At 43.0% G+C, this 25,977-nt stretch overlaps 1 protein-coding gene across 1 annotated transcript in view; it reads right to left on the reverse strand.

Moving 5' to 3' along the window:
- The window catches only part of LOC105453656 (transcription factor SOX-5), a 52,102-nt gene that overhangs the window by 20,426 nt on the left and 5,699 nt on the right, over window positions 1-25,977 (reverse strand). The window contains exons 2-3 of the mRNA XM_011695792.1: window positions 13,743-14,483; window positions 7,686-7,917 (exon numbers count right to left, since the gene is read on the reverse strand). Of these exons, the coding sequence (XP_011694094.1) occupies window positions 7,686-7,917; window positions 13,743-14,483 (973 nt within the window). The remainder of the gene's footprint in view (window positions 1-7,685; window positions 7,918-13,742; window positions 14,484-25,977) is intronic.

Below are 25,977 nucleotides of genomic sequence, written 5' to 3' on the forward strand. Positions count from 1 at the left end.
GGGGGGGATGAACTGAACGGAAGGAGAGGACAGAGGACGTTCGCACGCGGATGCGCGCGTAAGTCGGCGTCTCTCGAAAAGCGGATGGAGAGGCAAGGGCGAAAACGCGACCGCGCTCGTTTAGCCTGTTTAACGGCAGACCGAGTCGCGCTCTCTCTCTGCAAAAATCACTGCGACGACACACGACGTGGTGATAATGCGCACTTTGCGGAAGCTTCGTTAGCGAACGCTGCAGGGTGCAAACTGCGGAGGGAGGTATGACGTAAGCGTGGTGTAAGCGTCGCAATGGAGGATGACGATGGACGGCTGAACATGTAAAGCGAATAAAGAGACGACGAGAAACAAAGATCACGAACCTTATTATACAGGAAACTGCAATGGAAATATAATAAATAAAATCAGAAATACGTAAAGATGTGTAATTAGACAAAAATTAACTTCTCTCGAGCGTTTCGAAAATTTTCTTTCGGGGAAACGATCACGTTACAATATTCCAAGCGCGCTGCTATTTTGCTTATGTAATATACCAACGCCTGTATATGTCGTCATACGAGCCGAATCAATTTTATAGTCTGTGACATTTTCAACGTGATAATTACTTTTTTGTAACATAATTGCTCCTGAATACATAGTGCCGCGCGGTGTTGAACTCTTGGTGCACAGTTCGAACGAACCTTACTTCACTTTATTATCATATGCAAGGAGGTAATCTAATAAAATGCGAACTAATCAGTTTGTTAAACACCCCTTTGCCAGGCAACAACCGGTAATTATGAACTGCGAGGCGGCTTTCGCACTGTAATTACCATATAAACGCAAGTAATAGTTTTGTCGTTAGATTTCTCGTTTTTACATATCGCGCGCACACGCAATTCCCGATCGCAATGGCCGCGATATACCCGCCGCGCGATTCCCTTTGTAGCCGCGCTCGCGACGCGAGGTGAACTCGCGCGCAAAAAAACAGACGGAGTCGGGGGTTGTATACGCATGTAACGGCGGCATCAGAAACACACACGTTACGCAAATATGCAGAACGGAGGGCACACTTTTGTTCGCCGACACGGAACGCCCCGGTCCACGTACGTCGGTCGGTTCACGGCGGCTTTCGTGTATGTTTCTATGTTTCTATGAATCCCACCCTCTCTGCCTCACCGGGTGTACGCGTGTGTCGAATACGTGTACACATTACCGGCTTCGTGGTCGATACGGATTTTACGAGCGGCGACGTGCTTCAGAGGGCGGACGCTCGGATGCGTTTGATACAATATATAAGCGGCGAGACGCGGCGGGGTCGACGCGCGGGCAGGGAGGCAGTAGAAAAAGGGAGAGGAGCGGAAGCGGGGGTCGATGGCGCGCGGGAGAGGTCACAAAGTAGCATTCTATTGACAGAAAGCCCGGCCGCTCTCTCGGGTCCGCCGGTGATTATACTTGGTGATCATATCGCTCGCGTATTGACAAACAGTGGTGGCGCACAGAGAAAGAGAGAATCATCCCCCTCTCTCGCGGCAGCGAGCCGCGCGGGGAATAATTCCCTCTTATTTCCTCTGTCCATAACCGTTGTGTCTCCCGCCCGTCTCTCCTCCTCTCCTTCTCTCGCGTCCTCCCTTTATCCCTCGCCATCCCCCTTCGGCGCTATCCCGCCGCAATCCCTGGCCGCCATCGGATCGCGCGGGGGTGGCCGGGCCCTGCGGTCGCGTCTCGTGCACCGGTGCACACACAGCCCGCCCACCGGCTGGTCCACAATGCACTGCTAATTCCCATAAAGCGCCGGCCGATACGCAAATGGACAAACAGATATGGACGTACACATGCAAGCGCGGAAATACGGCAGCGTGGGCGCGTATACCGTCCGCCCCGTACCGAACCACCGCACGCCCCTCCGTCGCTCCTGATGCGCGAAACGCGATGCCCTCGTGCAGTTTTGCCCCGCCTTTGTGGACCATGTTGTCGCACGTAATAACGATATTGTCGTGCAACAGATATATCTGAATGCGATATAAATGTACAAAATAATAATAACGCGGGCAATGTAAATATATGATTTTGCAGTACACATCGTATATTAATGTAGTCCTCAAATTATTTGTTGTCGCACACGTAAATCATCGTACAATTTATTGGCGTTACGCACGTTAGTGCATATTCAAATATTCAATTGATATTCAGTGCATACTCTGTCACATTTATATAATATTTTTATCGTTCCTCATTATATATAAAGGCTGCTCGATAGTCTGGATGAAAGAATCTAATAAACAAGTTGCTTAATGTCGGCCGCTCGAAGTCATCGGCAAACCATAATTAAAAGTTAACAGTTATTTACATAATTATATATTCGCCCGTATATCCTAATGACTAATGAGAAATCTAATGAATGTCCTGAATATAATTATATCGTTAATTATTTCACGGTATGCAAATTTCGATCGCGTTTTCCCTTTTTGTGGAAACACTTATTATATGTCACCGTCATTTAAATCTCTCCTTGGATTGCTTTTAAAGCGTATTTTGTTACCAAGTACGCACGTGGCGGAGCAGACTCGTTATACATGTACGTTTTTGTCAGCGTATATGTAATAACATTCAAACTGGCAGGGGAGAGATAAAATTAAAGTAATCAAATGAAATTTCCAGAAAACGCGCGCGTTATCGAGTTTTTTTACAAGCCTGTTTAGAATATGAGCAAGGGCTGTTTAGATTTCAAAAAGTGAAATTTTTCCCAACCGCGGGAGATTTTTTTCCCCGGAAATCGCGGTATGATGAAGATTTTCGCACGCGGTTAATGCATGTATTTCATTGGTAATACGCGCTAACCGTAATTCTTATTAAAATATGTAAAAGTAGTACAGCGAAACGTGTTAATGTACTAATTTCACGCGCAGCTGCGTCGCGTGTTTGGCAAGTTGGTAATTTATGAGGAACGAAAATTTATTTCAGAGAAATATACGCGTATATACGCCACACACACACACAGAGGAGATAATTTGCTTTTTGCGTACGCCCGCGGGGGAAGATGAGGGGAGAGGGAGGTAAATTTCGTTCGCAAAGAGACTGTGCTGCCTGAGTGTACTCAAACATCTTTCACCAGGCGAAATGAAAATCTTTTGAACACTGCTGGGTGTTTGTTCGCGACTGGATTTTTGCGTTTGGACAGCATGTCGTATTGTCGCTGTGCAAAAATCGCATGCCTGATGGCAAAACAAAGCACCGATCTATACGCGATATGGAAAAGTGTACAATTTTCTGTTGCCGAAACTGCTTCAGAAGAATACATCCCCGGGAGAAAGTCTGCGGTGCAGGTCGGAACTGTGATCGGAGCTACTGGGCGTGACAGTGTATCCCTGCTGCAGGTGCAGCCGAACGTATAGGTAGGATCATGAAAGCGCCCCGGGGTATATAGAGGGGAACGCGATCCTCGCCGCCCACGCGCGATCGGCCTGCTCGTTCGCCGGGAAAGACAGAAATCGTGCCGGTGGTGCATGGAATAAAGAGAAAGAAAGAGATAGAGAGACGCCAGAAAGAGAAACACGGCACGAGACACGGAAAGGTGGAAGAGAAAGGTCGGAGAGGTGGGAGACTAGAGGAGACCGAGGAGAGCGTGCGGGGCCCTGTCGCTGGCTACGGCGGTCGCGCACACCTGTGCCAACGCAGCATGGCACGGCGCGTCGCATAACAGGTGGAAAGGTAACGGAGGCGAGAGAGAAAGAGAGAGACACACCGGGAGAGGAGAGGGCGAGAAGAGGGCGAAAGAAAGAGAGAGATAAACAGATAGACGGAGGGAGAGAGACCCTCCCCCCACTCGACCCCGAGTCTGCCAACTCGAACATTACTATACGCCCTCCGCGATCCAAGAGGAGGAGAGCATCGAGACTACCGCCTTCCTCCTACGTTTTCTCGTCTCTCGCTCTATCTCTCTCGTCGCCTTTTTACTCCACCTACCTCTTTCTCGCGCGCTCCTATCATACCTCGTACGAGCGCGCCCGCTCCTAATCTCTCCTTCCTCTCCCCCCGGCCGCGCGCCCTCCTCCCCACAGCTTTCTCTCCGTGCGCTTCTCTTCTTCCCCTATCTCCCCAACCCCCTCCCTTTCGACGCGGCGGCGGGTGCCGTCGTTGCATTTCCGCTTTAACGTCGAGGCTAACTCGAGGCGCCCGGCGCGCAAACGCCGCCGACAAACGCGTTTTCACTCCGCGCCGATGAAATGGCGGACGACAGAGCGTTCTCCACCCTGGAGGATCGCTGCATCTGAGACGTCCTCTCGCGAAGTCACGTCGATCTCTCTCTCTCTCTTTCTCTTTCTCTCTCTCTCCCGTCCGTTGGAGATTTTCCAGCGAACCGAATACCTATATGCTTTTACCAGTATAATTGACATTTCAGTTACTGTACGACCGGTTTGTCGGACACGCCAATTAATCGCTGAATGGAAAACTTGTAAATCGACTCGGAAAATTTTTTCGGATTGCAAATATTCTCAAGTCGAACTATCATCACAGGCTGGAACGACTCGTCACGCGATGATTGAAATACGACACTAACAGGAAACGCCGAGAAACGGAAAATTCATTTTTGTCGCATAGATGAGCACTTTCCTTATCTTTCCTCTCTCGTATCGTTAAAACGTTATTGCCGGCAGTTACGCGTTTCTCCAACTGCGGATTTCAATTATTGGTGCAATTGCGAACGATCGTAACGACTCCCGATTCCTGTCTTTCTCTCTGTCTCTCTCTTTCTCTCCCCCCTCTCTCTTTCTCTCTCCCTCGGGTTTAATTATCTAATGACATTAGCGTTCTTGCGCGTTCGTAAATGTTATGGAAATAATCTCGCGTTATTGGTTGCAGATTTCTCAAGTGCAAAAGCGGGATGTCAACGGATTCTGGGTACTCGTAAAAAATATTTTCTCTTTTAAATAAATAAAGTATCCCGATAAATGTGTACCATTTCACAACCATTTTCACAAATACGAAGAAGAGCTAAATCATCATTTCAAATTTAGTTATTACGCTTCATTTACCGAGTAATTTGTTGGTATAAAAAGTAAACTTTCGCTTGTATCTCATTAATAAACTTTTCCATTTTAAATAAACTAAAATAAACTAAATTTCGCATAAAGAATTGTTGACATTCGTATATGCGCGATTGCAAATTTGTCGTTTGAAAATGCATGCAGGCGCTTTAAAAAATCAAACTGTCCCCCGCGGGACATTTATTATCTGCAGAATTTTGCGCGTGCAGCGTTTCTCCTCTTGCAAATGCATATAATTGAATATAAATCGACATAATTGAAAATGTGTCAGCGACTCGTCCGTCGTGTTTCCGCCTTACCGATGATAATCGATCGTCCGCGGGATCTCCAGGATATCTCGAGAGATCGTTGTTTACGGCCACAACGGATGTTGTTACCGCTCTCCCGAATTCCGAATATTAATGTTCAGGCCGCGTCGGCCTCTACCTGCCGCGCGCACATGACGGATATTTACGCGAATGCATTCGTAGAATTTCGCCGTGGGGCGAATTTAGCGGGACATCGGGGGAAGAAACATCGTTTCCACAGCACGTAAATGACTGGCATAATAACGGTAATACACGTCGGGCATTATCTGCACGCGCTCGCATTTTTGCGGGCAGACAGGTTCCTCCGGTCTACCGCGATTCCTTGGAGCGGCGGCGGTGGCGGCGGCGGCGGCGGGCGGCGTGCGGCGTGGTTGCGTTTCGCCGCAGCCACGCGATGACCCGCGCTTTTTGAGGCCGCGCGCCGCGAAGTATCCGAGTCATCGCCGCGAGACGGAAGGCGATACTAATCTCGACGCGGTTATCGAATCCGATACGCAGGCCGGAGCGATTTCAATGAGATCTCATTGTGCCGCGGCCGAACGTTCGCGCGCGCCCGATGCGGCGCGGCGCGCTCTCGCGCCGGATTGCAGTCTGGCGTGATGCAGGCGCATCAAAGGTGTACTGTTACTCGCGGAGGTGCAACGGACTCGCCGCCGCTATTAGTACGGTAATATCACAGAGAGAGGTCTTGACGTTATTGTCAGGAACATATCGCGGAGAATGCTTTTAAGCGGAAGAATACGGCTTAACATTCCGATGGCGCGGGAAGGAACGCGCGTAGAATTTTTATGTTGTTTGCAGAGAGGCATAGCGCCGCGCGCGCGCGCGCGGACATTATGAATTATTCTTGCAATCCTCGCCGGACGAGTCTCCGCGCGGAGAGTCGCGAATGCTTCGCTTTATCGCACGCGCGCGGTGTCTTTTTAAAACGGAAACACATTAAAGCCGACCGTAACGGCATACCGGTCATCGCGCCGAGGAAACTCTCGGGGTTTCTCATTTTTCTAATCGCCGTCTGCGATATCTGCGACGACCGCGATTCAACCGCGTAATTATGATTCCGCGATAATCGATGCACTTTCCCTCGTCAATCAACACGCGCCGGCTGGCGATTTATATTGAGACACAGCTTGATCCGTCGTTCGCTTATTTCGTCACGGCCACGCGCGGCGTGTGCATTCTATTTTTTTCCCCTATTAATCGTAAACGATATTCCGCGTGGTGTGACGTAATTGGATAAGTCGCTCGAATTGTGTGACTGTTACAATATATCTGCTGTTTCATTATTATCCACCATAATGTACATTGCGACAACAGATTTTATTATTCGAGTCTCCCCATTTCCTACTTCGACCGCATTCCGCAATAACTCGGATATAATATATTCGATATCTCAGATTTCGAAATTGGGACTTTCCTAGAATATTCTGTTGTCTACTTGCGTATCTTAATACGTGATTAATCAATAAACTTTAGACTTTCAATCATTTATAATTCAACAAGATGCAACATTTATATTTAAGATGCGTACAAGTAAATCTACCAAAGTGTAACTCTTTCTCGATTTCTTTCAAATTTGGCATATATGTAAAATTGTGAAAAATATTTTAGCCATGTTTTTCCATTTTGACTCATAGTCGATTTTAACAGCAGTTATTACATCACTTCAATATTTATCTTATTAATTATAAACATAATAATGATATCTAACAAAAAATTTCACGCGAGATATGGGAGTTTTTTTGGATTGCTTATTACGAATAAAATCAGATTTGTAAAATTATCCCTGTTTCAACAAGGAGCGAGTTTCATATGTTGCTACAAGATACTTTAATTTTTTCAACTAGGTTGCTGATTTGTTTAAATTGTTGCTTCAATTATTTTACAAATTTGGTGCCATGTATAAAATTATTTGAATAATTTCTACTACATATGACGCTATACTATATTTTTTCAATTTTCTTTCTAATTTTAAACGTTTTTTTATTTAAGTGAATAATTTTGCAAATCTGATCTTATATTCGTAATCAGCGATTCAAAAAATTTCCATATCTTGTTTAAACTAGTGGTTAAATATTTTTTATAGTTAATTTTTTGTTTATAGCTAATAAGAAGGTGAAAATTGAAATGATAATAACTGCCATTAAATCCACAGACGGATCAAAATAGAAAGACATAGATAAAATATTTTTTATAGTTTTATATTTATGTCAAATTTGAAATCAGAAAGTTACACTTGAGTAGGTTTATTTGTGTTAGTATACACCTAGCCTTATAATATATCAAATATTTATAAATATGATTCGGCTACTTCTCTGTATACCGATATTTTCTTTCTATGCAGAGGATTACCTACCTTCGAGGATTGATCCTGCTGTTGTACCAGACGCTCCCTGAGCAACTGCAGCTGCAGAATCATCTCCGACAGTCGGCGCTCCTTCTCGGCGAAGCTCTCGGCGCAGAGGATCCTGTGAAGGGCCGCCACGCCGTCCTGTTCTACTTGTGCCTCCGTGGTTGGTATCCTTCCGGCATCCGGAGGTGAGAGTGCCACGTTATTTGCCACGGTGGTGGTCGTGCTTCCACTGCAACTGCAACACATACGATTCAACACCGGTCAGTTTCGCCCAGTTAATAGAGAGATGGATAGAGAGAACAGAGGGAAAGACATACATTTTAGACGTTCTGAGATTCAATTCTTTCAACTATTTGAAAAGTACAATTATAAAACAAGTACAACAAATACATACAAAAACATATATAAATTTTAAAGGAAATAAAAATCTATTTAATATATATATTTTTGTCGATTAATTAAGCAATTAATAATTATTATCGAGAAAAAAACTTAAAATTACTAATTACAAGAGATAGAAATCGGAAGGAAGACAAAAAGCTTGTGTCAAAGACTTCAATGCACTTAATGTATAAAAGCTGATTCTTTTCTCTCTGTCAATCATCAATGATAAACGATCGTCCATTACCGACAAATGTTAATTTAACATTTGTTAACATTTTTGCGACTGATTAAATAATAAATTATTCATAATTGTACATCATTAAATTAATCATTGCAATCTTCTCTTAATATCAAAAGGTGAAAAGAATAGATATATGTATATATAGAAATATCCGTCGATGCAAAGGTGTTTCTGGACCGCCGAGTGAGAAAGATGGAGATAGAGCCTCCAGCGCATTAGGTTGGAACCAGATGGTAGGTGGTCGCGTACGCGATGTTGGAAGCCAGGTGAATAATAAATGAGTCGCGGCCGCGCAATCACGACACAGGGCGAGTGTTTGCGTCCGTGATGGGGTATCCCGGTGCCATCAATTCTCCCCCGTTCCTCCAACCCCGGATCCCCGGAGCCGTCGAGCACACCCGCCCGAGAGCGAACCTCGGCCTCGAGACTCTCCGCTCCTTTATGTCGGAGAAAATGGTTCGCGAATAAGTGATACAGGTCGTATTGTGCGACGCTTAGGAGAGACCACCGGTCGGACAAAGCCTGTACGAGCGAGCGAGAGGAAGGACGGGGGTGACGACGTGCTGACAACGAGGAAGCTTACGCTGCGAAAAATATAGGCCAGCGCGCCGTCCGCGCGCGCGTCTCCTCGTGACGTTACAGGGTCAACGATTAAAGTTGCATTACGATGTGCGCGCGAATGACATGCGGCACAGGCGCTTAAGCCGTCCCGCGAGTACGTCGAGTCATGGACATATGTATTTTTTCCTCGTTTACAATACGCAGCCACCGTTTATCTGATATTTTCAGATTTTCAATGTTAGCTTGATTACCTTAATTATTCCAGGCTAGGTAGTTATATTCTCATTGACAGCTAAGAAAGATTCTAATATCACGTCAAATTATACGCCTTCCTTCGATAAGACATCTCGATAATGCCACATTAATAAGTCTTCTTCGATAAAAGATTAAACGTCGTGTTGCGCATTTTAAAACAGAAAAGTGGAGACGTACAAGGTAGAGCTAAATTTTTTTTACTCAGCTTTTGATTCGTGAGATAATCACGAGTTCATAGTCCGTTTTACTTCGTCGCTAAAATTAAATGGACGATGATATTTGAATGTGTTTCCAGAATGTTTAAGTCTATCTTGTTCAGTCACGGCAGCCAGCGAAAGCGCAAGTCCGGTTTCGCGAGAGGCCTTAATTCCACGCGAACTTTTTTCGATACCGACGACGTGAGCCACGGAATTCGTTCAGAAATTGATAGAATTTGTTTCGTTCTTATAACGGTTTTAAAAAGAAAAACTTGCCTCCTGTTATTATTATTATCGCACGCAAGATATTCGAAGGGCTTAATTTTATGCGCGAGCCAAGATAAATGGTCGCCTCGTCTCTTTTGTGCTGCTCACTGGGTACACAACTCGCTATTGTCTACGCGTGGCACAACGGACGCGAGAGTGTATGATAAATTGATGGCACATGGATCGTAGATGAAATCAATAGGAATAAAGAGGCCTTTTCGCATTTGTTTGCTGCCCGAGACGCAAACACGTGAGATCTTCGTGAGAGACCCCTTCGATTTATAGCAGTGTTTCATAAAAACTATAGCTTAATATCGTCAAACTAGCTAGCTGTCGATAATTAGACGTCCGAGTTATTAAGTGCCACGATCGTTTCGTTACTAATCTAAATATTATCTTATAATGTGCATAAATCGTCAAGTTATTTATGTATCTATCAATCTTTTATCTCTTCTGCCTGAAATAGAAGCCTTTTGACTTCGCGATTCTATCGGATAAAATCAGCAAATTTAATAATGCGTGTCTGCTTAACTGCCATATCTCTGGATTCTTGTTTGATAAAAATATTATCCCACATTTTTTGTACCTCAAGTCGATCATTTTAAATAATGTTATACCATTTAGCTGACTGATAAAAATTTTTGCCGACGTCGTTAATCTCTCCGACATCGATATCAGAAGTTTTTTCCCGCATCAAAGTTATCGCCGGACCATAATGTGACCAGTTACTTCACTTGGGGTTTTTATCCAATACCCACTATATTTAGAATAGCCGAGAGCTAATGTATATGCCCGATATTTTCGTCCAACCCTACAACAACTCTACACGCTAGTCACTCGCGTCTCCCCGAATGCTCGTGCGCGCTCATAATACGATTCGCGCGCGCGATACGTCAGTAGTGCCTATATGATGCACGGTTCCGAGACGCTTTATGTAACAATGTTGTTACAGTTGTTTGTACGTCCTGCCGAATGTCCACGCCCGAATTCGCGCAAATTTGAAGTGCGTCCGACCTACGTCGATTTTCCAATCCTCGAGACACGTCGGAATTATCTTCGCGACAAATAAACGACGATATTAAATCGTTAATGACTGATCCAGCTGATTAAGCTTATCCAGATCTTAAGGATGAACTGGTAGAACTATTTTGAAAACAAATTAAGCATATACTCGATAATTTACTGTTACACACACGTTGTATAAGTTACAACGTGATAAGAAGTTCGTGAGTATATTAGCCGTATATTTTTAAATCGAATCCATGCTATTTCGACGTACGCGAAGTCAAATTGAACGTGCTCCAAAAAGAAGGTGAACGTCAACGTAAGTGCACGTTGTACTGTTGGCTGAATTTTTGAAGAATCTTGGCCAGCCGTCTGCACGATGTGGGCAGCAGACTGGCACAGTTCTGTGCTACCGCTTCTCCACCGCTGCCAAGTTCACTCGTTTACTTTCAATGACTCCACGTCAACGTAAGACATTGCGTTACATATCGGGGCCCGGAGGGAAGGTACTTTTTGCAGAAAATCTCTGCCTCTTCTATTGTTGCCCGCTCGTCATATAATTTTGCCAGGTGCATTATTTCGCGCGAATCTATTGTCGCAACGACGCAAATATAAACTCTTTGTGGCAATAATAACAGACCTACAGTTGCAAAAATATGACATAGAGAATATGACTGAGAGAACTTTGTAACAATTATTTGATCATAATTGTGCCATAAATGATTTACGTAAAGCTTCATTAAGTCAGCAATTCCTAACTTCAATATCATTAAATTAACATAATACGCGTCAATATGCTGTAGAATAATACGGAAATGCAAAAGTATAATTTTATGGTAGCATCATCGTAGCGTTATCGTATTATCTTGTATGACGCAAATCCATAATTAGTCACGTGTAGACAGTTTATACTCTGTATTCTCGACTTTGTGTGAACAATTTAAAATTAAGAAAAAAATTGTACGGACAGAAATCGATTCAATGGCAGATCTCATTAATTCTAGAGCGATTATTATCGACGCAAAATAATCGTTTGAAAAACACATGTCAGTCTGCAGACATATTGTCCCACGGAATATTACCAATAGAATCAAGCTGCATTCTTATATTCACTGGTGCTGAAAATCTATAGAATATGTTATATGCACTATAGATTTTCAGCACTAATAGTGATTATCGAAACTCAGTCTTTGTTATCGTATAATAAATTTAAATGTAAATTTAATTATTAGTATACTCTAGTATGGAATTACAACGTAAATTAAACCATGTATCAATAAAAGATATCATAATAATAAATAATTGATGTAAATTATTATATAAAAACAAACATAATCTAGTAAATTAATAAAAGCTTTTCACATCTCAAAGAGTAGTACAATTATTAAGAATGTAAATATAAAGCTCTATTAAAATTGTTCAATGTTGGTTAATCCTTATAGCATGAGATCGGGTTATAGAGATTACAAATTGATTACTAACGAATTATAGAAGAACAAAAAATATAATTTTTATTAAATTAAAAACATATATTATATCAAAATCAAAAATTGGACCGCATTAAAAAAATTTTCTTTATTTGATAATAATTATTTTGAGTTATGTTTTACTATGGTTTTATAGTGCTTTTTGTTCTTGGAATTACTGGTCATTGTCAACTGACTGTGCGGCAATAGAGATCAATTTCAAGAGACCGCTAGGTTTGGCCTTATGGTTTCGGGACAATAGTCTCTTTTAGGCCCCGCCCGATCGTTAGTTGTATGTTACTATATCCGAGATACCAGGCCTTGAGAATGTTGAGGCAAGAAACGACACACAGTGGTCTTTTCTTTCAGAAAACAAAATTATAGCTGACGCCCTAATTTCCGGCGATAACATCGGATGATGGAGAACTTGAAATATCGCATTGTATAAACTACGTTCGAAGAATATCGATAATGCTACGAGCTAAATTCCAAAGTTCCCTTTTCTAAGGATTCTATTTGAGAATTCAACATCCATCGAGAGAATTTTACTTAAATTTTTCTCAAATATAAAAATATATCTGTTTACTTTTATTTTATTTATCTGATTAAAAATATATCAAAATTTATCGAACTTGCTATGTACCGAAATGTTGAATCGCTGTAACCACTCTAAAGCTCTATAAATCTTCTGTAAAGCTCTATAAATTGATAAATTTTATTATAATCATATATAAAAGAAATCTACAGCATGTGTCAACTTGTCTAGCCGATACACAATTTGCAATTGCGTTAGCGATTAACTTCTCATTATAAAATCAAGATTAAATTCAAATAAGTATTTGTATAAGCTGCCGATTATATAGTCGTGGCAGTTAGGTTGCGAAAGCAAAAATTATAGGCACTCGTAATAAAGTTGCAAAAAGCCACATCCGCCTCTGATTTACCATTATATTATATTAATCAGTTATGTAAAGTGGGAGAGATATGATAACCTCGGCGACACGGTGGCGCATTATAAGGCAGATATTGCAACAGAGTAGTGCACTGTTACAATGTCGATCGAACACGGTATCGAATAATTAACATACACAAGTTGCGCAAGAATCGCTTATCGAGATACGTCGCATGGATTACACGAATCGTAACGGAGTCTAAATGATCGGGAAAATTGGAAGAAGTTCTCAAACGGCACGCTGTTCTCATTTCCTGTTATTTGCAGGATACTTCCTGACCGCGTTAATAGCAGTCGGATCGATATTAAAACGGAAGAAAGATTAAAATGACAATTGAAAGATCTGTAAAGAGCACCGAAAATTCAAATGAAATCTCTCTATTTGTCTTTTATATTTCCTATCATTAAAAATTAATTTTGAATAAATTTATTTATTTTACATGCAGAAAATTTGCTAGATATAAAAAAACAAAAAAATTGATGAATTAATTAATATCCAAACGCATTAATTTTTACAATTATAATGGAGGAGCTATCAAAATTTTTTTCTTTCTTTCTTTATTATTTGATAATCAGATGATAAATTCTATCTCTTTTATTTCAGACGATAAATCTTTTTTTAGTTTTTCTCTGTTAAAAATTCTCTCATTCAGACACTCTAAACCGATAAGAAATAAAAATCTTGTTTCGTTCTAGTCCTCTGTTTCAATATCTGTTATCATCTGGACTAACCTATGTGCATTGTGGCCGGTTGGCGTGGAAGAGAGCGGGGGAGATGTCCGCCTGGTATTGGTAGTGTCGTCCTGGATAGACAGGGATTCGCTGTTCATCTTGCACGTTAGTCTTTTGAGAACGTCGTCCATGGATCTTTTACTACCAGCAGCAGTGGCGCCGCTGCCGTTATTATTGTTATTGTTGTTGTTATTCTGCGTGACGGTATTGTTGTTGTTGTTGTGATGAGGATGATGGGGATAGTAGGAATCGACGGAGAGCAGGGTGGGCGGCGAGCCGCACTCCGAGGAGCTCGCCGGTTCGAGTGCACCACCCGACGACGACGACGTGTTCGTATGGTGATGATGATGGTGGTGATGGTGATGGTGATGGTGCGGATGGTGGTACGGCGCGAGGGTCTCTTGGCTCGACAGGAACAGCAGCCTCTGCCGCTTGGCGGTCCGCAGGGAATTCAACGAGGGCGACGGCGAGTCGCGTAGATCCGGCTCGCTGGTGGTCGCCGGCGACGAACAGCCGGACGACTCGCACTCGCCGCCTCTCTGATGGGAGTAGCACTCCTCGATGTCGACGGGGGTGGTGGCACCCTCCTCACCGACGACGACGGCTGCCTCGCCACCGGAACCGGCCACCGGCGAGGTAGTGTCCTCCTCCTCCTCGTTGGCGCCTGCCACTGTACCCGCACCGCCCCCGCCCTCCGATAGCTTCGTTGGTGGCGACTTCCTCTTTGAGGACATCCTCAGTCTGCAACACAAGCGTAACGGGAGACTGCTGAGTGTTTTTTTGTCTTTTTTGCCTTTCTCTTTTTTTTTTCTTGACGTCGGCAGTCGTAATCGATTGGGATGTGTATATCGTGGAGGAAGGGCGGGGGAGGAAATCTTCATATATTCTCTATGCGGCTTGATGTGATCACAGCTCGCTTTTTCTTATCGCATCGTGAAAGAGATCGTCTAAAATGACGCAGAGAGCTCGTTTACGTTGCGTTGATTACTGCGGTCTATCCAGTTTGTCGGCAGCACGAAAGAGAGTAGTAGAGGGTTCAATTTTCAGCGTCCTCAGGTGGAGGACCGTTACGGAGGAGCGAGCGAGCGACGAAACGACGTCGCTCCTTACGTCACCCGGTCGCCCCGCCGGCAGGCGCGACGTCTAAACTATCTGCCATCTGGCGCGAAGTTAATTTAGACACCGGACTAGCCCAAGTTCGTCCATTCATTTCCGTCTACAAATTACCAAATCTAAATCCAAATCGCGCGATTGACCGACCGTCTGCTGGCTCGGCGGCGTCCGTCGACGCCCGATATCAACGCGCGGATAAGTGAAGGAACGTGAATTACGTAACTGGACGCGAGGCGCAATTATCGGGTGGGAATTATTGTTGCGCGCCGGCGTGTCGCAACGATCCTCTCCATTAATCGTACGAGATTCCATTATCCATCTCGACTGACCGAGAAGACGCGCAGGAGAGACGCGGCGGCGAAGGCGAGGAGAAAGAAGGAGGGAAAGCGAAAAAGAACTACATTAGTCGGCACGATTATCTTCCGCTGGCGAACGCGACCGCGAGGTTGCGAGGTCAGGAACAAGCGCAGTTCGCGGTTTCGTCGATCGACGCCCGATGAAAAGCGGGACGAGCCTTAACCGCATTTCCGGGCGATACGCAAGCCTCGACAAGTGTCTCGTTTTCGAACGTAATCTGTTCGATGAGACAAATTAACGATTTCAAATCCCCGGGCTTCGAAATTATCGAAACAATTTTTTTTTCCTCTCTCCTGAAATTCGTGTTTCAATTTTCGAATCTGTACGGTATTCAATGCGTCAAGCGAATAAAAGAATGTGCGTTAATCTGTAAGAAAAAAAATCGAGCACTTTATCCAATAGTGTGTCAATGATTTCTCCCATTAACGCGCTTGACCTACATTTTTGAGCTGCGCGATTGATGTATAGAGGTAAGGCCCATTACACACATATATATGTCAGAGATAATGACCTTTAGACGTAAACGACTTTTCAACCGGAGGATTCGCGTTTTACACGTCGCTTTGCGTTCAAAATCGTCCCCTGTGATGTGTATAATTACAAGGGGAGATTTATTACTGCGCGTTACGCGGACATTTGTTAGTCACATAATGGAGAACGATTTACGGTGCTGAGAGAATGCCCGGGCGCATCTTCTCGGAACGTGAGAGCGATGTATCATAAAGTTATGAAATATATAATGACATCGGCTGTCAACGGCCATTTCGCTTTAGGCACCGCTAACTGTATCGCGGGGATAAAGATAATATTTATATAATGCATCACTCGGGATGTATGCAATCCTCCCCTCCCCCCTTCAAGATATATGTAGATTGATCGATTAATTCTTCAGGGTTACATACAAGACAAGATTAAATACAAATCTGCGACTGTGTTAAATAATACGTGTAAAAATCAAATCAAATTTTGGACAAAAATATATTTTTAGCGAATTTTTATATATATATTAAGAAAGGAAGTATCGGATGGTTTTTAATGTTATTGTTTCAAATGGCTGGCACAAAGACGGTTTTCATTTCCGCGAGCCAATTTATGACAAAGATAATATTTGTGAAGATGAAGATAATATTTATATCCGAGATGTGTTGCGTAAGGCTATCGGAGATTTGCGCGATTTCCTACCGCGGTATAGATCGATCGAATCTCTGCGGAGAGCCAGATATAACATTAGTATATTATAAATATTTTATCAATATATTAATATTCTTAATTAGCAACACAATCTTTATAATTATATACCTGCCTCAAAAATCATCGTATCAACCAAAAAGAGAAAACGTTTATGTGAAAATAATTTCAATAATTATAATAACAAAAATCTTGTCACCCTTAATCGTCGCGCGTTAAATTGTCGCACCAGAAAACATGTTATCAAGAAGGTCAGGATTATATCAGCGTCTTTGCTCGCGCTTGATATACGCATTATGCCGCAGCCTATTATGCGAATCGCACACAAGAAAAAGAAACATCGAGCTGGCAGTGGGGACGCCGATAACGTGGGAACAATACTGCGTTGCGCGTATTACAATTCGTTATAACAATAACGAACATTGTCTGCGCTGCACGCGCACAATTTTTGCACTCGCGGGCGCTCGCGCGCGATACGCCCGCGAGGGCGAGCTGCATGCACGCGCGCCCGATGCGCGTGCACACGTGCACTCGCGCGAATCGCGAGTCGCGGCGAATCGGGGCTCGTCGAGGGCCACGTGCTCCGTTTACTACGAGCGCATGTGTCGCGAACGTGACGCTCCGCGCGAAGCGCTACGCGAGAGCGCGTGCGAGCAAACGCTCTGAGAGATTACGGCGAGTGCGAGATCGGATCACGATGTGAATCGGTGAAACGCCGCGATTCGTTAGATTTCGGTGTTGACAGGCGCCACTATATTTCGCAGTCGGGAGGAAGATCTGAGTCATTTTACGATTAGTCGAAAAGTCGCAGTATCTCGCTGTATGACCCCGTGTGATGCGATACAGTCGGGGAAGGCCAAATTTCTTCGTATATCCGAGTTCGAAGAAGAATTCGTTATTCATTTATTCTTAGGAATACGTATAGATCAATACATAGAACATCATGTATTAAGTGATGTATTTGCGAGCTGTTACAACAAAAGAAGCTTAAAGCCGAGAATTCTTCATTTCCTCATCAAGACGTAACAGAAAATGTTGAATGTTATGTAAAAAAATGCCTCTGTAACTTATATCTTTTACGATAAGAACTCTAATGAGGAAAAAATAACTGCACACTTCCGAATCATCATTACATCATTAGCAATCTTTCCAAAATTGAGCTTAAGCTCGGCGGGCTCGCTAAGAATAAGCGGCCCGACATTGTATATTTAGCGGGGATATGTTTGACGCGCATAACTACGCACGCTAGATAATAATCTCGTAAGTCACGATTGTCAGCGATTGTCGTGGCAGCAATCAGTCAGCGTGTGCAAACGCCACGTCCGGCAGCGATCGGGCGCGAGAAAATCTCTCGTTTCTGAGACCTGTGCGCTCGCTCTCCCTCCCGGCGGCGCGGCGCCTCGCTTCCCGCGGGGACGCGTACGGTCCCCGAGTTTATCTCGCGTCGCGTTTTCTATTTCTATTGTCTACGTGTCTCGGACATTGTACGCGTATACGCGTGTACATGCACGCGCGACCATGGGCTCCTCTTCGTTTGTTCTTCGCGGCGCGGCGCACTCATCGTCGCGCTCTAGGTACGCGAAGTATTTCTGTCCCTAGACTTCCCGCCCGGCATAATTACTTCGCGAAGCGCACACAGATTCGCGACTATAGAGTCCCCCGACTGCCCGAGGAAGACCGAACAAAAAGCGCGCGCGCCTCTGCGCGGCACGTCCCGCGGAAGAAATATTTTTAACCGCCAGATGCCATCGTGTCCGGCCGACTGAAATCACAGACGAGGATAGCGAGAGATCATCAACGCCGGTGACAGTGCAGGAACCGCGCGGGTGGTACGCCTCCTCCTACCCGCGCGGGAACACTATCGTGTCGGATTGAGTAAGCAAAAAGGGAGGGGAAAAAATGATTTCACACGATCGGAAACACAGTCGGGGAGAAAGGTACGCATTCGAATTCAAAGCGAGTAAATCGCATCGCGAGATTTGATAACAAACGATCAGAAAAAAAAAAAGATCGAATTCAGGTCAAAGTTTGCGCATTTGCATACGAGATCTCGCGTATTATGTTCGCTGATAAGAGGGGTCGATAATCTCAATCGTCGACATCGATAAAACGTAAGCTTGTTAATTGCGGATAACGAGATAAATCTTTCCCTCGCCGAGTATTCTAAGTACTCTCTCGCAATATCCATTCATTCATTTACTGATTCATTAAGTTCGTAAGATGAGTAATTACGCAAACGCATTTCTCTCTATCTCTCTTCTTTGCGTGCGTTGAAATGATTTTGTGCCACGCGTGTCGCAATTATTATAAATTGATGATAATTTTGACGTCAACGAGTATTTTTAAATTGAGCTTCAATTAAATTTTAACATATCGCGCATTTCATTATCGTAAAAAATTCGTAATTAAAATAAAAAAATAAAAAAATTTCACTAATCATTCACTCTCTGTATATATACATATATATACATATGTGTGTATAAATAAATAAAATATACATATGTATATACATATATATGTATATATATATATATATATATATATATAATCATATTTGCAAATCATGATATCTCATAACTTTAAAACAATGATACATAAATGTTACGCGACGGCAATCAAAGCTCTCGTGAGGCCAACTACATGCATTATAACTTAATAGCGTCACGATTAATCTAACTGTGACTATCGTGTGCAAGTCGTAAAATTATGCCTTTTTAACCACATAGTAAACTCACCGACGAGCTCGATACAATTATCTACGCCTCACGCTAGCTTCAATCGCCATGCTTCGCTTATCGAAAAAGGTCGAACATCTCAGTTATTACATTTACTCCCCAGATAAAATATCATTGAAACCAATGTTATGACTGTTTTTAAAATTATGTCTTCATATCGTATTTCATAAAATACTTTGAAAAAGAGAAAATTAACTTTGTAAAATATATATCTTAATTATACACATTTTTTTTCTTTAAAAAAATCATCGTCGATACGAAGTAATTATTGTAATGATAAATACTGAAAATTTTACTTCAAAAAGAAAGATTGAGTTTAATTATTTAATGTATTTTATTGTATATTCAAAAAGCAAAGAGAACAGATAGAAAACGGATTGAAGATCATATCGTTGAACTAATATTGTGAATGAAAAAACGATAATAATAGTACATTTGCTAATATACTTCAGATTATTATATCAAGTCTCAAATAAAAGCGATTTTTTTCACGTACGTTTTATACATTTCAATAGAAACTTTTTTTTGTTTCTAATAATACACGTATAGATATTTTTGTATTAGTTTCGCGGTGTATATAGAGTTCAATTTAATTAATTTAATTTATAGCGCATGCGTGTCGTAAACGAGATAAAAATATTTTACGACCATTTTGTGGCTTTTTCCCCGCCGGCCGTGATCGATTGAAACGTATCCGACGAGCAACGACCAGAGACGCACGCATATTCACGGCATAGCGACACGCGTGTAAGGCGTGTGAGCCGACGCTTGACTTTCTATTAGTGGCACAATAGGAACCTAGTTTTTTTTAGGGGTTGCGGCATCTGTTCGGGCTCAAGTAGCAAAGCTAGGGTGGCGTTTCCAGTGTTGGGGTGGGAAAGTTGGCCCGATACTGTGCGAGCTACAACTTCCGTCAGCACGCACGCAAATAGGAACGGACGAGGAATCTTTTTCGAGTGGTCCAGTGTGGGAAACAGTCGACGAGATTTCTGGAGAATAGGCCATTAGATATACCACATGTGGACTGAAGGCATCTTAATTAAAAATTGTACAACGCCGCGCCCGTAATAATACGGAACTAAATATGTATATCGTGCGAATGTGTATTGTTGCTTCTCAGTCTCTGAATAAAAAATGTGTCATAAAAGTTTAATTAGATTTTAGAGTTGGAAAGATTTAAAAAGAAAAATTTTAAATGTGTATGATTCTGATATATAAATAAAAAATTTACTTAAAATGTGTACGATTCTGAAATAAATAATTTTAAAAATTATATATAAAAATATTAATCGGCCAAATATTTATATTGATTCTGTTTCTTTATTATGTCATAAAATAAACACAAGAAGCCATATTATATATAACTCACAATTAGAGATATAAAAAATATGTATGTCTTCTATAGCGGATGTTACAGCATTAAAATAATTGTATGAAATATTATTAGATTTGCGTTTTGAATTGAATAAGTTATCAAAATATTAGCCAAATGTTATATTTGTAATTATATTTATCAGAGTATTTCTTATTAAACTGAGATGAACGAAAGAGAGCAAACCGTAATTATACTACGGCGTAGTATATATATAAAAATTCATTATATCTTGCTCTTTGTGAAGGGGCGGCCAGCATCGGGAGCATTATAATTAAGTTGCCCAGGACTGATTATACGATACGGCGAAGAAAGAAGATACGCATGCGTTATTGACTAATTTTATACCACTAGCGAGCCTCGAAACGTACAATGACGATAAGAGACCATTAATGTACAGCACTCCATCTTCTTGTTTTCATTATCTATTTTATACATTTTCGGAAGCTGTCGTAAGAGAGATACGAAGGAGAACACAATCACAGCGATATGTACGGTACGCAAACTTTCATCATAAAAATGACATTGAATTACTACACAATTCATGCCACAAGCACATTAACACATCGATAGTAACACAGCTGTAATATTCCGCCGATTTCAACACCCCAATCGTTACGTAAGCGCCAATTTCATAATAGACGTAATACATCACGAAAATGTTTTGTCATAAAAATATAGTCAGTGAGACAAAATAGAAAAGATCATCAAAAAATGATATAAGAGTGACGCAGAGATAAGATGAAAGATAGGAAAACAAGATCGCTGATCGATTTTTCATATATTAACTGATATTTCTCTTAAGTATCGATTCTGTCCCATGTATAGTATAAATATCTGAAAGAAAAAGAATAACGACAGTTTTCAGTATCAATATAGCTATCCTTATCTCCGATGCGAGATAAGGCCCGGAAAAGTCGTGCACGAGAAAACCCTGCAGGACGCGGCGAGAAGAGAGAGGCAGAGAGACAGAGTAAGCGCCCCGTCGTTAGTATTCTTTATAGGGCCACCGTGGGATACGCTCTACATAATGGAGTCCCGGTACCGGCGTCTCTTCTTTTGATGCTACCTCTTGGCCGATCTCTTGTTTATGTATGAGCGGGCGCGGACCGCACCCACCCGCGCGCGCGACGTAACGCGCGCGGGCACCGTACGGCCCACCGTCATCCACCCGTCGAGGTTGGTGGTTGTCCCAGGGGCAGCCGGGGGGAGGGGGATCTTCCTCGCGCGCGCAATCCTCCCGTTCGCTCCGCGACGCAAGGCAAAGCGCAAGCCGCGAGACTAGGCCGGAACACATTCACAGGAACCGACAACGTGACGCCCGCCTCGTCTCGCGTCGCGTCGCGTCGCGGCGACCGCGCCGTAAAAGCAATCTTCCGTCGGTCTCCTCTTCTTCTTCTTCTTTCTACCTAGAATACGTTATCAGCGGAACCGGTGGGGTCGAAGAGGGCTGCCGTCTCCCGGCCCCGCGGTTGCTCTAGCCCTTCTTACTATTTCCGGAGCTTCTCTCTCTTCCGTCGCTGCCTCTCAGAACCGCCTCTCGCCGCGAATTCCTTCCTTTTTTTTTTCGCCACTCGTCTCGCGCGATGCGCGCTTTTATCTACGAGACTCGCGGCTTCCGCTCTGAAGTATGGTAATATAAAACTTTACACCTGGTAAAGCTAAGAAAGTGCGACTCTTGGTGGGAATATTTATATAATAAAATGTATCAAGAAACGCATGCGACAAAGTTCAAAATTTTTATTTTTGAAGGAAGATAAATTTTGATCATAAATTGGCAGAGCTAAGTGTAAATATAATTTTTCTTAATCTTTTTAATGTGTGATATAAGAAAACATTCAAAAGAATAATAATGATAAAGAGCAAAAAAATCATCATTAAAGAATCTTTCTTCGAAATATTTTTCGTTCAGAAATCCAGAATATTTTGCATAATGTAGATTGTGAATTAACTTCGGGGAAGCCAGAGGAGATACCCGAATAAGTTGATATCGTCAAACTGTCAACCGTTACGCATACAATTTAATACGTCAAAACAACAAACTTAAATCTCTTATCGTATAATGATTTAAATATTAAGAAAATAACAAATATACATATATTCGCAAATACATGACTTGTGGACTTCTTTTTAATAGGTCACAAATTAATTTCGAACCAAAGAGAATGTCCAAAGAAATCGATACCACCAAATCGTTGACCATTATGCGTACAATTTAATGCGTCAAAACAACAAATCTCTTATCATATAATGATTTAAATATTAAGAAAACAGCAGACACATATATTCGCAAATACATGAATCGTGCGCATCATTCTCTTCAATAAGTCCTCTCATTTTGCTTATCACGTCTTGTAAAGTGTAATGAAAATTTTTCTAAAGAAACAATTAAAATGTGAATTAATAATACATTGCTACAAACTAATTGATTGAAACTGTAATGTGTGGATAATAGGAAAATTTGAGCTCTCAATCAGCGATTTATTTCTCGGCCTCTACTTTTCCAATCCTGGCGACGGTGGTACAACAAAATGCCGGCCCGTATCGCGCCAAAGCAAATCAATGAACGAAAGCGAAGTCGGATTATTAATCCGCGGGCGCGCCGCATCGAGCCGTCGTAATTAATATCGTCGTAACTTGATTACGAGAGAGCGGCGGTGGCGTACCACTGAACTTGGGTGTCCCGGCGAGAAACGAGATCAAAAGAAACGAACATTTTAATTCGCGAGATTCGCCGTCGTACAACAGAGTCTCACACACACACACATCGGGGGAGACCCGTGCACGCCCGAGCGATCAGCTGGCTCTCTCTCTTGGAGGTGCCAATGAAAAAATACTCGGCGCCTGGCGATAACGGCGGCCGTGGATCCTAGAAAGAGCGGATACTCGCAAATAAGCCCGACCTTTCACCAACGTTGACAGTCGCTTCGTGCTTTTCCTTCATTTCCGCGACGCGGTATCTTCTCACTATCTCCTCATTATGTATATCTTACAGCTAACTACTGCGCAAACAAATTACTCTCACTGCACGCTTGCGCAATATGATGCGATAAGAAGATTTCCGGAGACTTATAATCGCTTTTGGCACGTGTTCTCGATACGTACGCATCGAGTAATTTGAAGTATTAAATAATCGAGTTACGTTACTTAATCTCACGACAACAGAGATATATTGAACGTATGATTTTTCATGCCCGAAATAATAATGATGCTCAATATTAAAAATTCTGCCTAACATTAAAAAAAAAAATCTATCCGTGATTGACAATGTTACAATCGGCACGGCTTTGTCTCGGTCTCAAAGACAAAATCCATATGGATCACGAGCGCGTGATCGATCAGAAAAAACTCTGAGAAGAGAAGGATAAAAGGCAGAGAGAGAAAGGAAGAATAGAGAGGGAAAGAGAGAATAGAACGCGTTGGCTGGAAGGGAGGGAGGGGGGACGAGGGAGGCAGACGGCTAGAAATGAGGGGAGGGTCTTCTGACCGAGTGTGGGTTTAAGAAGAAGTGGGGCCATGTGTTCAGTGTCAAGTTGCTCGGACCTTAGGTCGCTTCCTCGATCCTCCTCCTTCGCGTTATAACGGAGTTCGTTAGAGAGAGGAAAGGGAGCGTGTTACACGCGATGCACGTGCACACGCCGCGCGTTCCTGCGCGCGTATGCACATATCGTCCCAAGAGAGGAACCAGAAGGGAAGACAGATAAACGAGATCGGACGAGAAAGGGTCGGTTGCGAGAGAAAGACGAAAGGAGGGAGAAGAGGAATTTATTTGGCGCTCTCTTTCTTTCTCTTTCTCTCTCTCTCTCTTTCTCTGGGACTAAACGCGTACTAAAGTAGACAAAAGACAAATAGTCTCGAGTTAAATAACGTCAGAGCCTGTGTTTACGAAACTAGAGACATTTGGAGAATTTGTGCATTTTAACTGCACATATCTCTTTCCTAGACAGACTAGAAGAATAAATACCAAGAAATAATTTTATCTTTTTTTTTCCTTAATAAAATATTCCCAAAAATAAATTAATGTTATCACGATTGCACTTTAAAGAAGTTCACTCGGACGCTTATCTTTAGCGATTTATTCGCTTAAGTTTTAAGGTTAAAGGTGAAACTTTACAGTTATTCGATATAAATGAACGTGCGGCCTATCAGAATTTCGTTCTAAAGAAAAACGGAGACAGATAAAGAGAAAGAAGGAGAGAAAGAGAGAAAGAGAGAAATGAAGAAAGACGGCTTCAAGCATCGCGCGAGAGCGCGAACCGATGGGAACAAAGCGCGCAGCATCTGGAACGCGTTAGAGGCTCTCCGCGACCGCCCCCACACCACCGACCGTCACGTACGTACGCACGCACGCACACCGGCGTGTGCGTGAGGAAAAGCACGCTCTTTCGTGAGAGGAACGCAGAGACAGCAAGAAGGAGGGGGAGTGCGAGGATCGGAGAGCAGAAAACCCCGGACGTAGAGAGGAAATGAGAGAATTCGTGGGGAGAACGCGCGTCAGCCGAAAACAACGAGAAAGAGAGAGAAAGAGAAGGATATTCACGTGTGCGTTACGCGCTTGTACATCTCAACCTCCCCCTCCCCCACCCTCCCATCACACCGCCCGACTCAAACAAACGCGTAACCGGGCCCCCATACATCGCGGAACAAAGCGCGCGGCGCGCCGCACGGACCTGTACGCGAGAGGCTGCACGCGCGATAGCGCGGTGGCCAGTGAGCACCTCGGCTATCTGCCCGCTATTCATCCGTCCTGATGAATCCCGCCGCGCCGCGAACCCTCGCTGTTATTCGCGACCGGGAATACAGGTATTGTGCGGTGTGCGCGAATAGCGAGATGGATCCCCGCATCGCGCACACGACTCTGGGATCGGTCTCTTTGGGTTTGGGTCGCTCTGCTGCAGCGACGAAATCTACTTTTCTTACAGTTGTACTTGTTTGAACATTTCGCATTGGACAGGTGTACTAAGAAACTTTGATTTTACACGACAGATACTACTGTTTTGTCCTACAGGAGAAATTTCTATATACGTTCATACGAACATTGCACTTATGTTCATGAAAAATTTTGAAATCCTTCAATTTGTAGCGCTTAGATAGACGACGAAGTTTCAGCGGGTGTTTTTTCTAAGCTTCACTCTCTGCTCTGAGCTAAATTTAATAACTCATGTATTTCATATTCACCCGATCCGCTCAGAGCAACACAGTAAAGAGGAAATTACGCAGAAAGTCTAGAATTAGGGAAATAGCCTGACATCCATGATCGTTCGCTTCCGTAACACGCGTCTCTTTTCAACTTGCCCGATTAGCGGTATAATGTCACGTGGAATGTAACGCGTTGTGCATTATTACACGTTATCGTCCAGCTGCCACCGGCTGCTACCGTAATTTTCTATTACAACAGGTTACCGCGGGTAACCTGTTAGCAGGCAGAATCGCGACACGCTGATGATCGGAGTGGTTCTAACATTCACTT

The sequence above is a fragment of the Wasmannia auropunctata genome, unplaced genomic scaffold (assembly GCF_000956235.1).
Source record: "Wasmannia auropunctata unplaced genomic scaffold, wasmannia.A_1.0 LD335996.1, whole genome shotgun sequence".
NCBI lineage: Eukaryota > Metazoa > Arthropoda > Insecta > Hymenoptera > Formicidae > Wasmannia > Wasmannia auropunctata.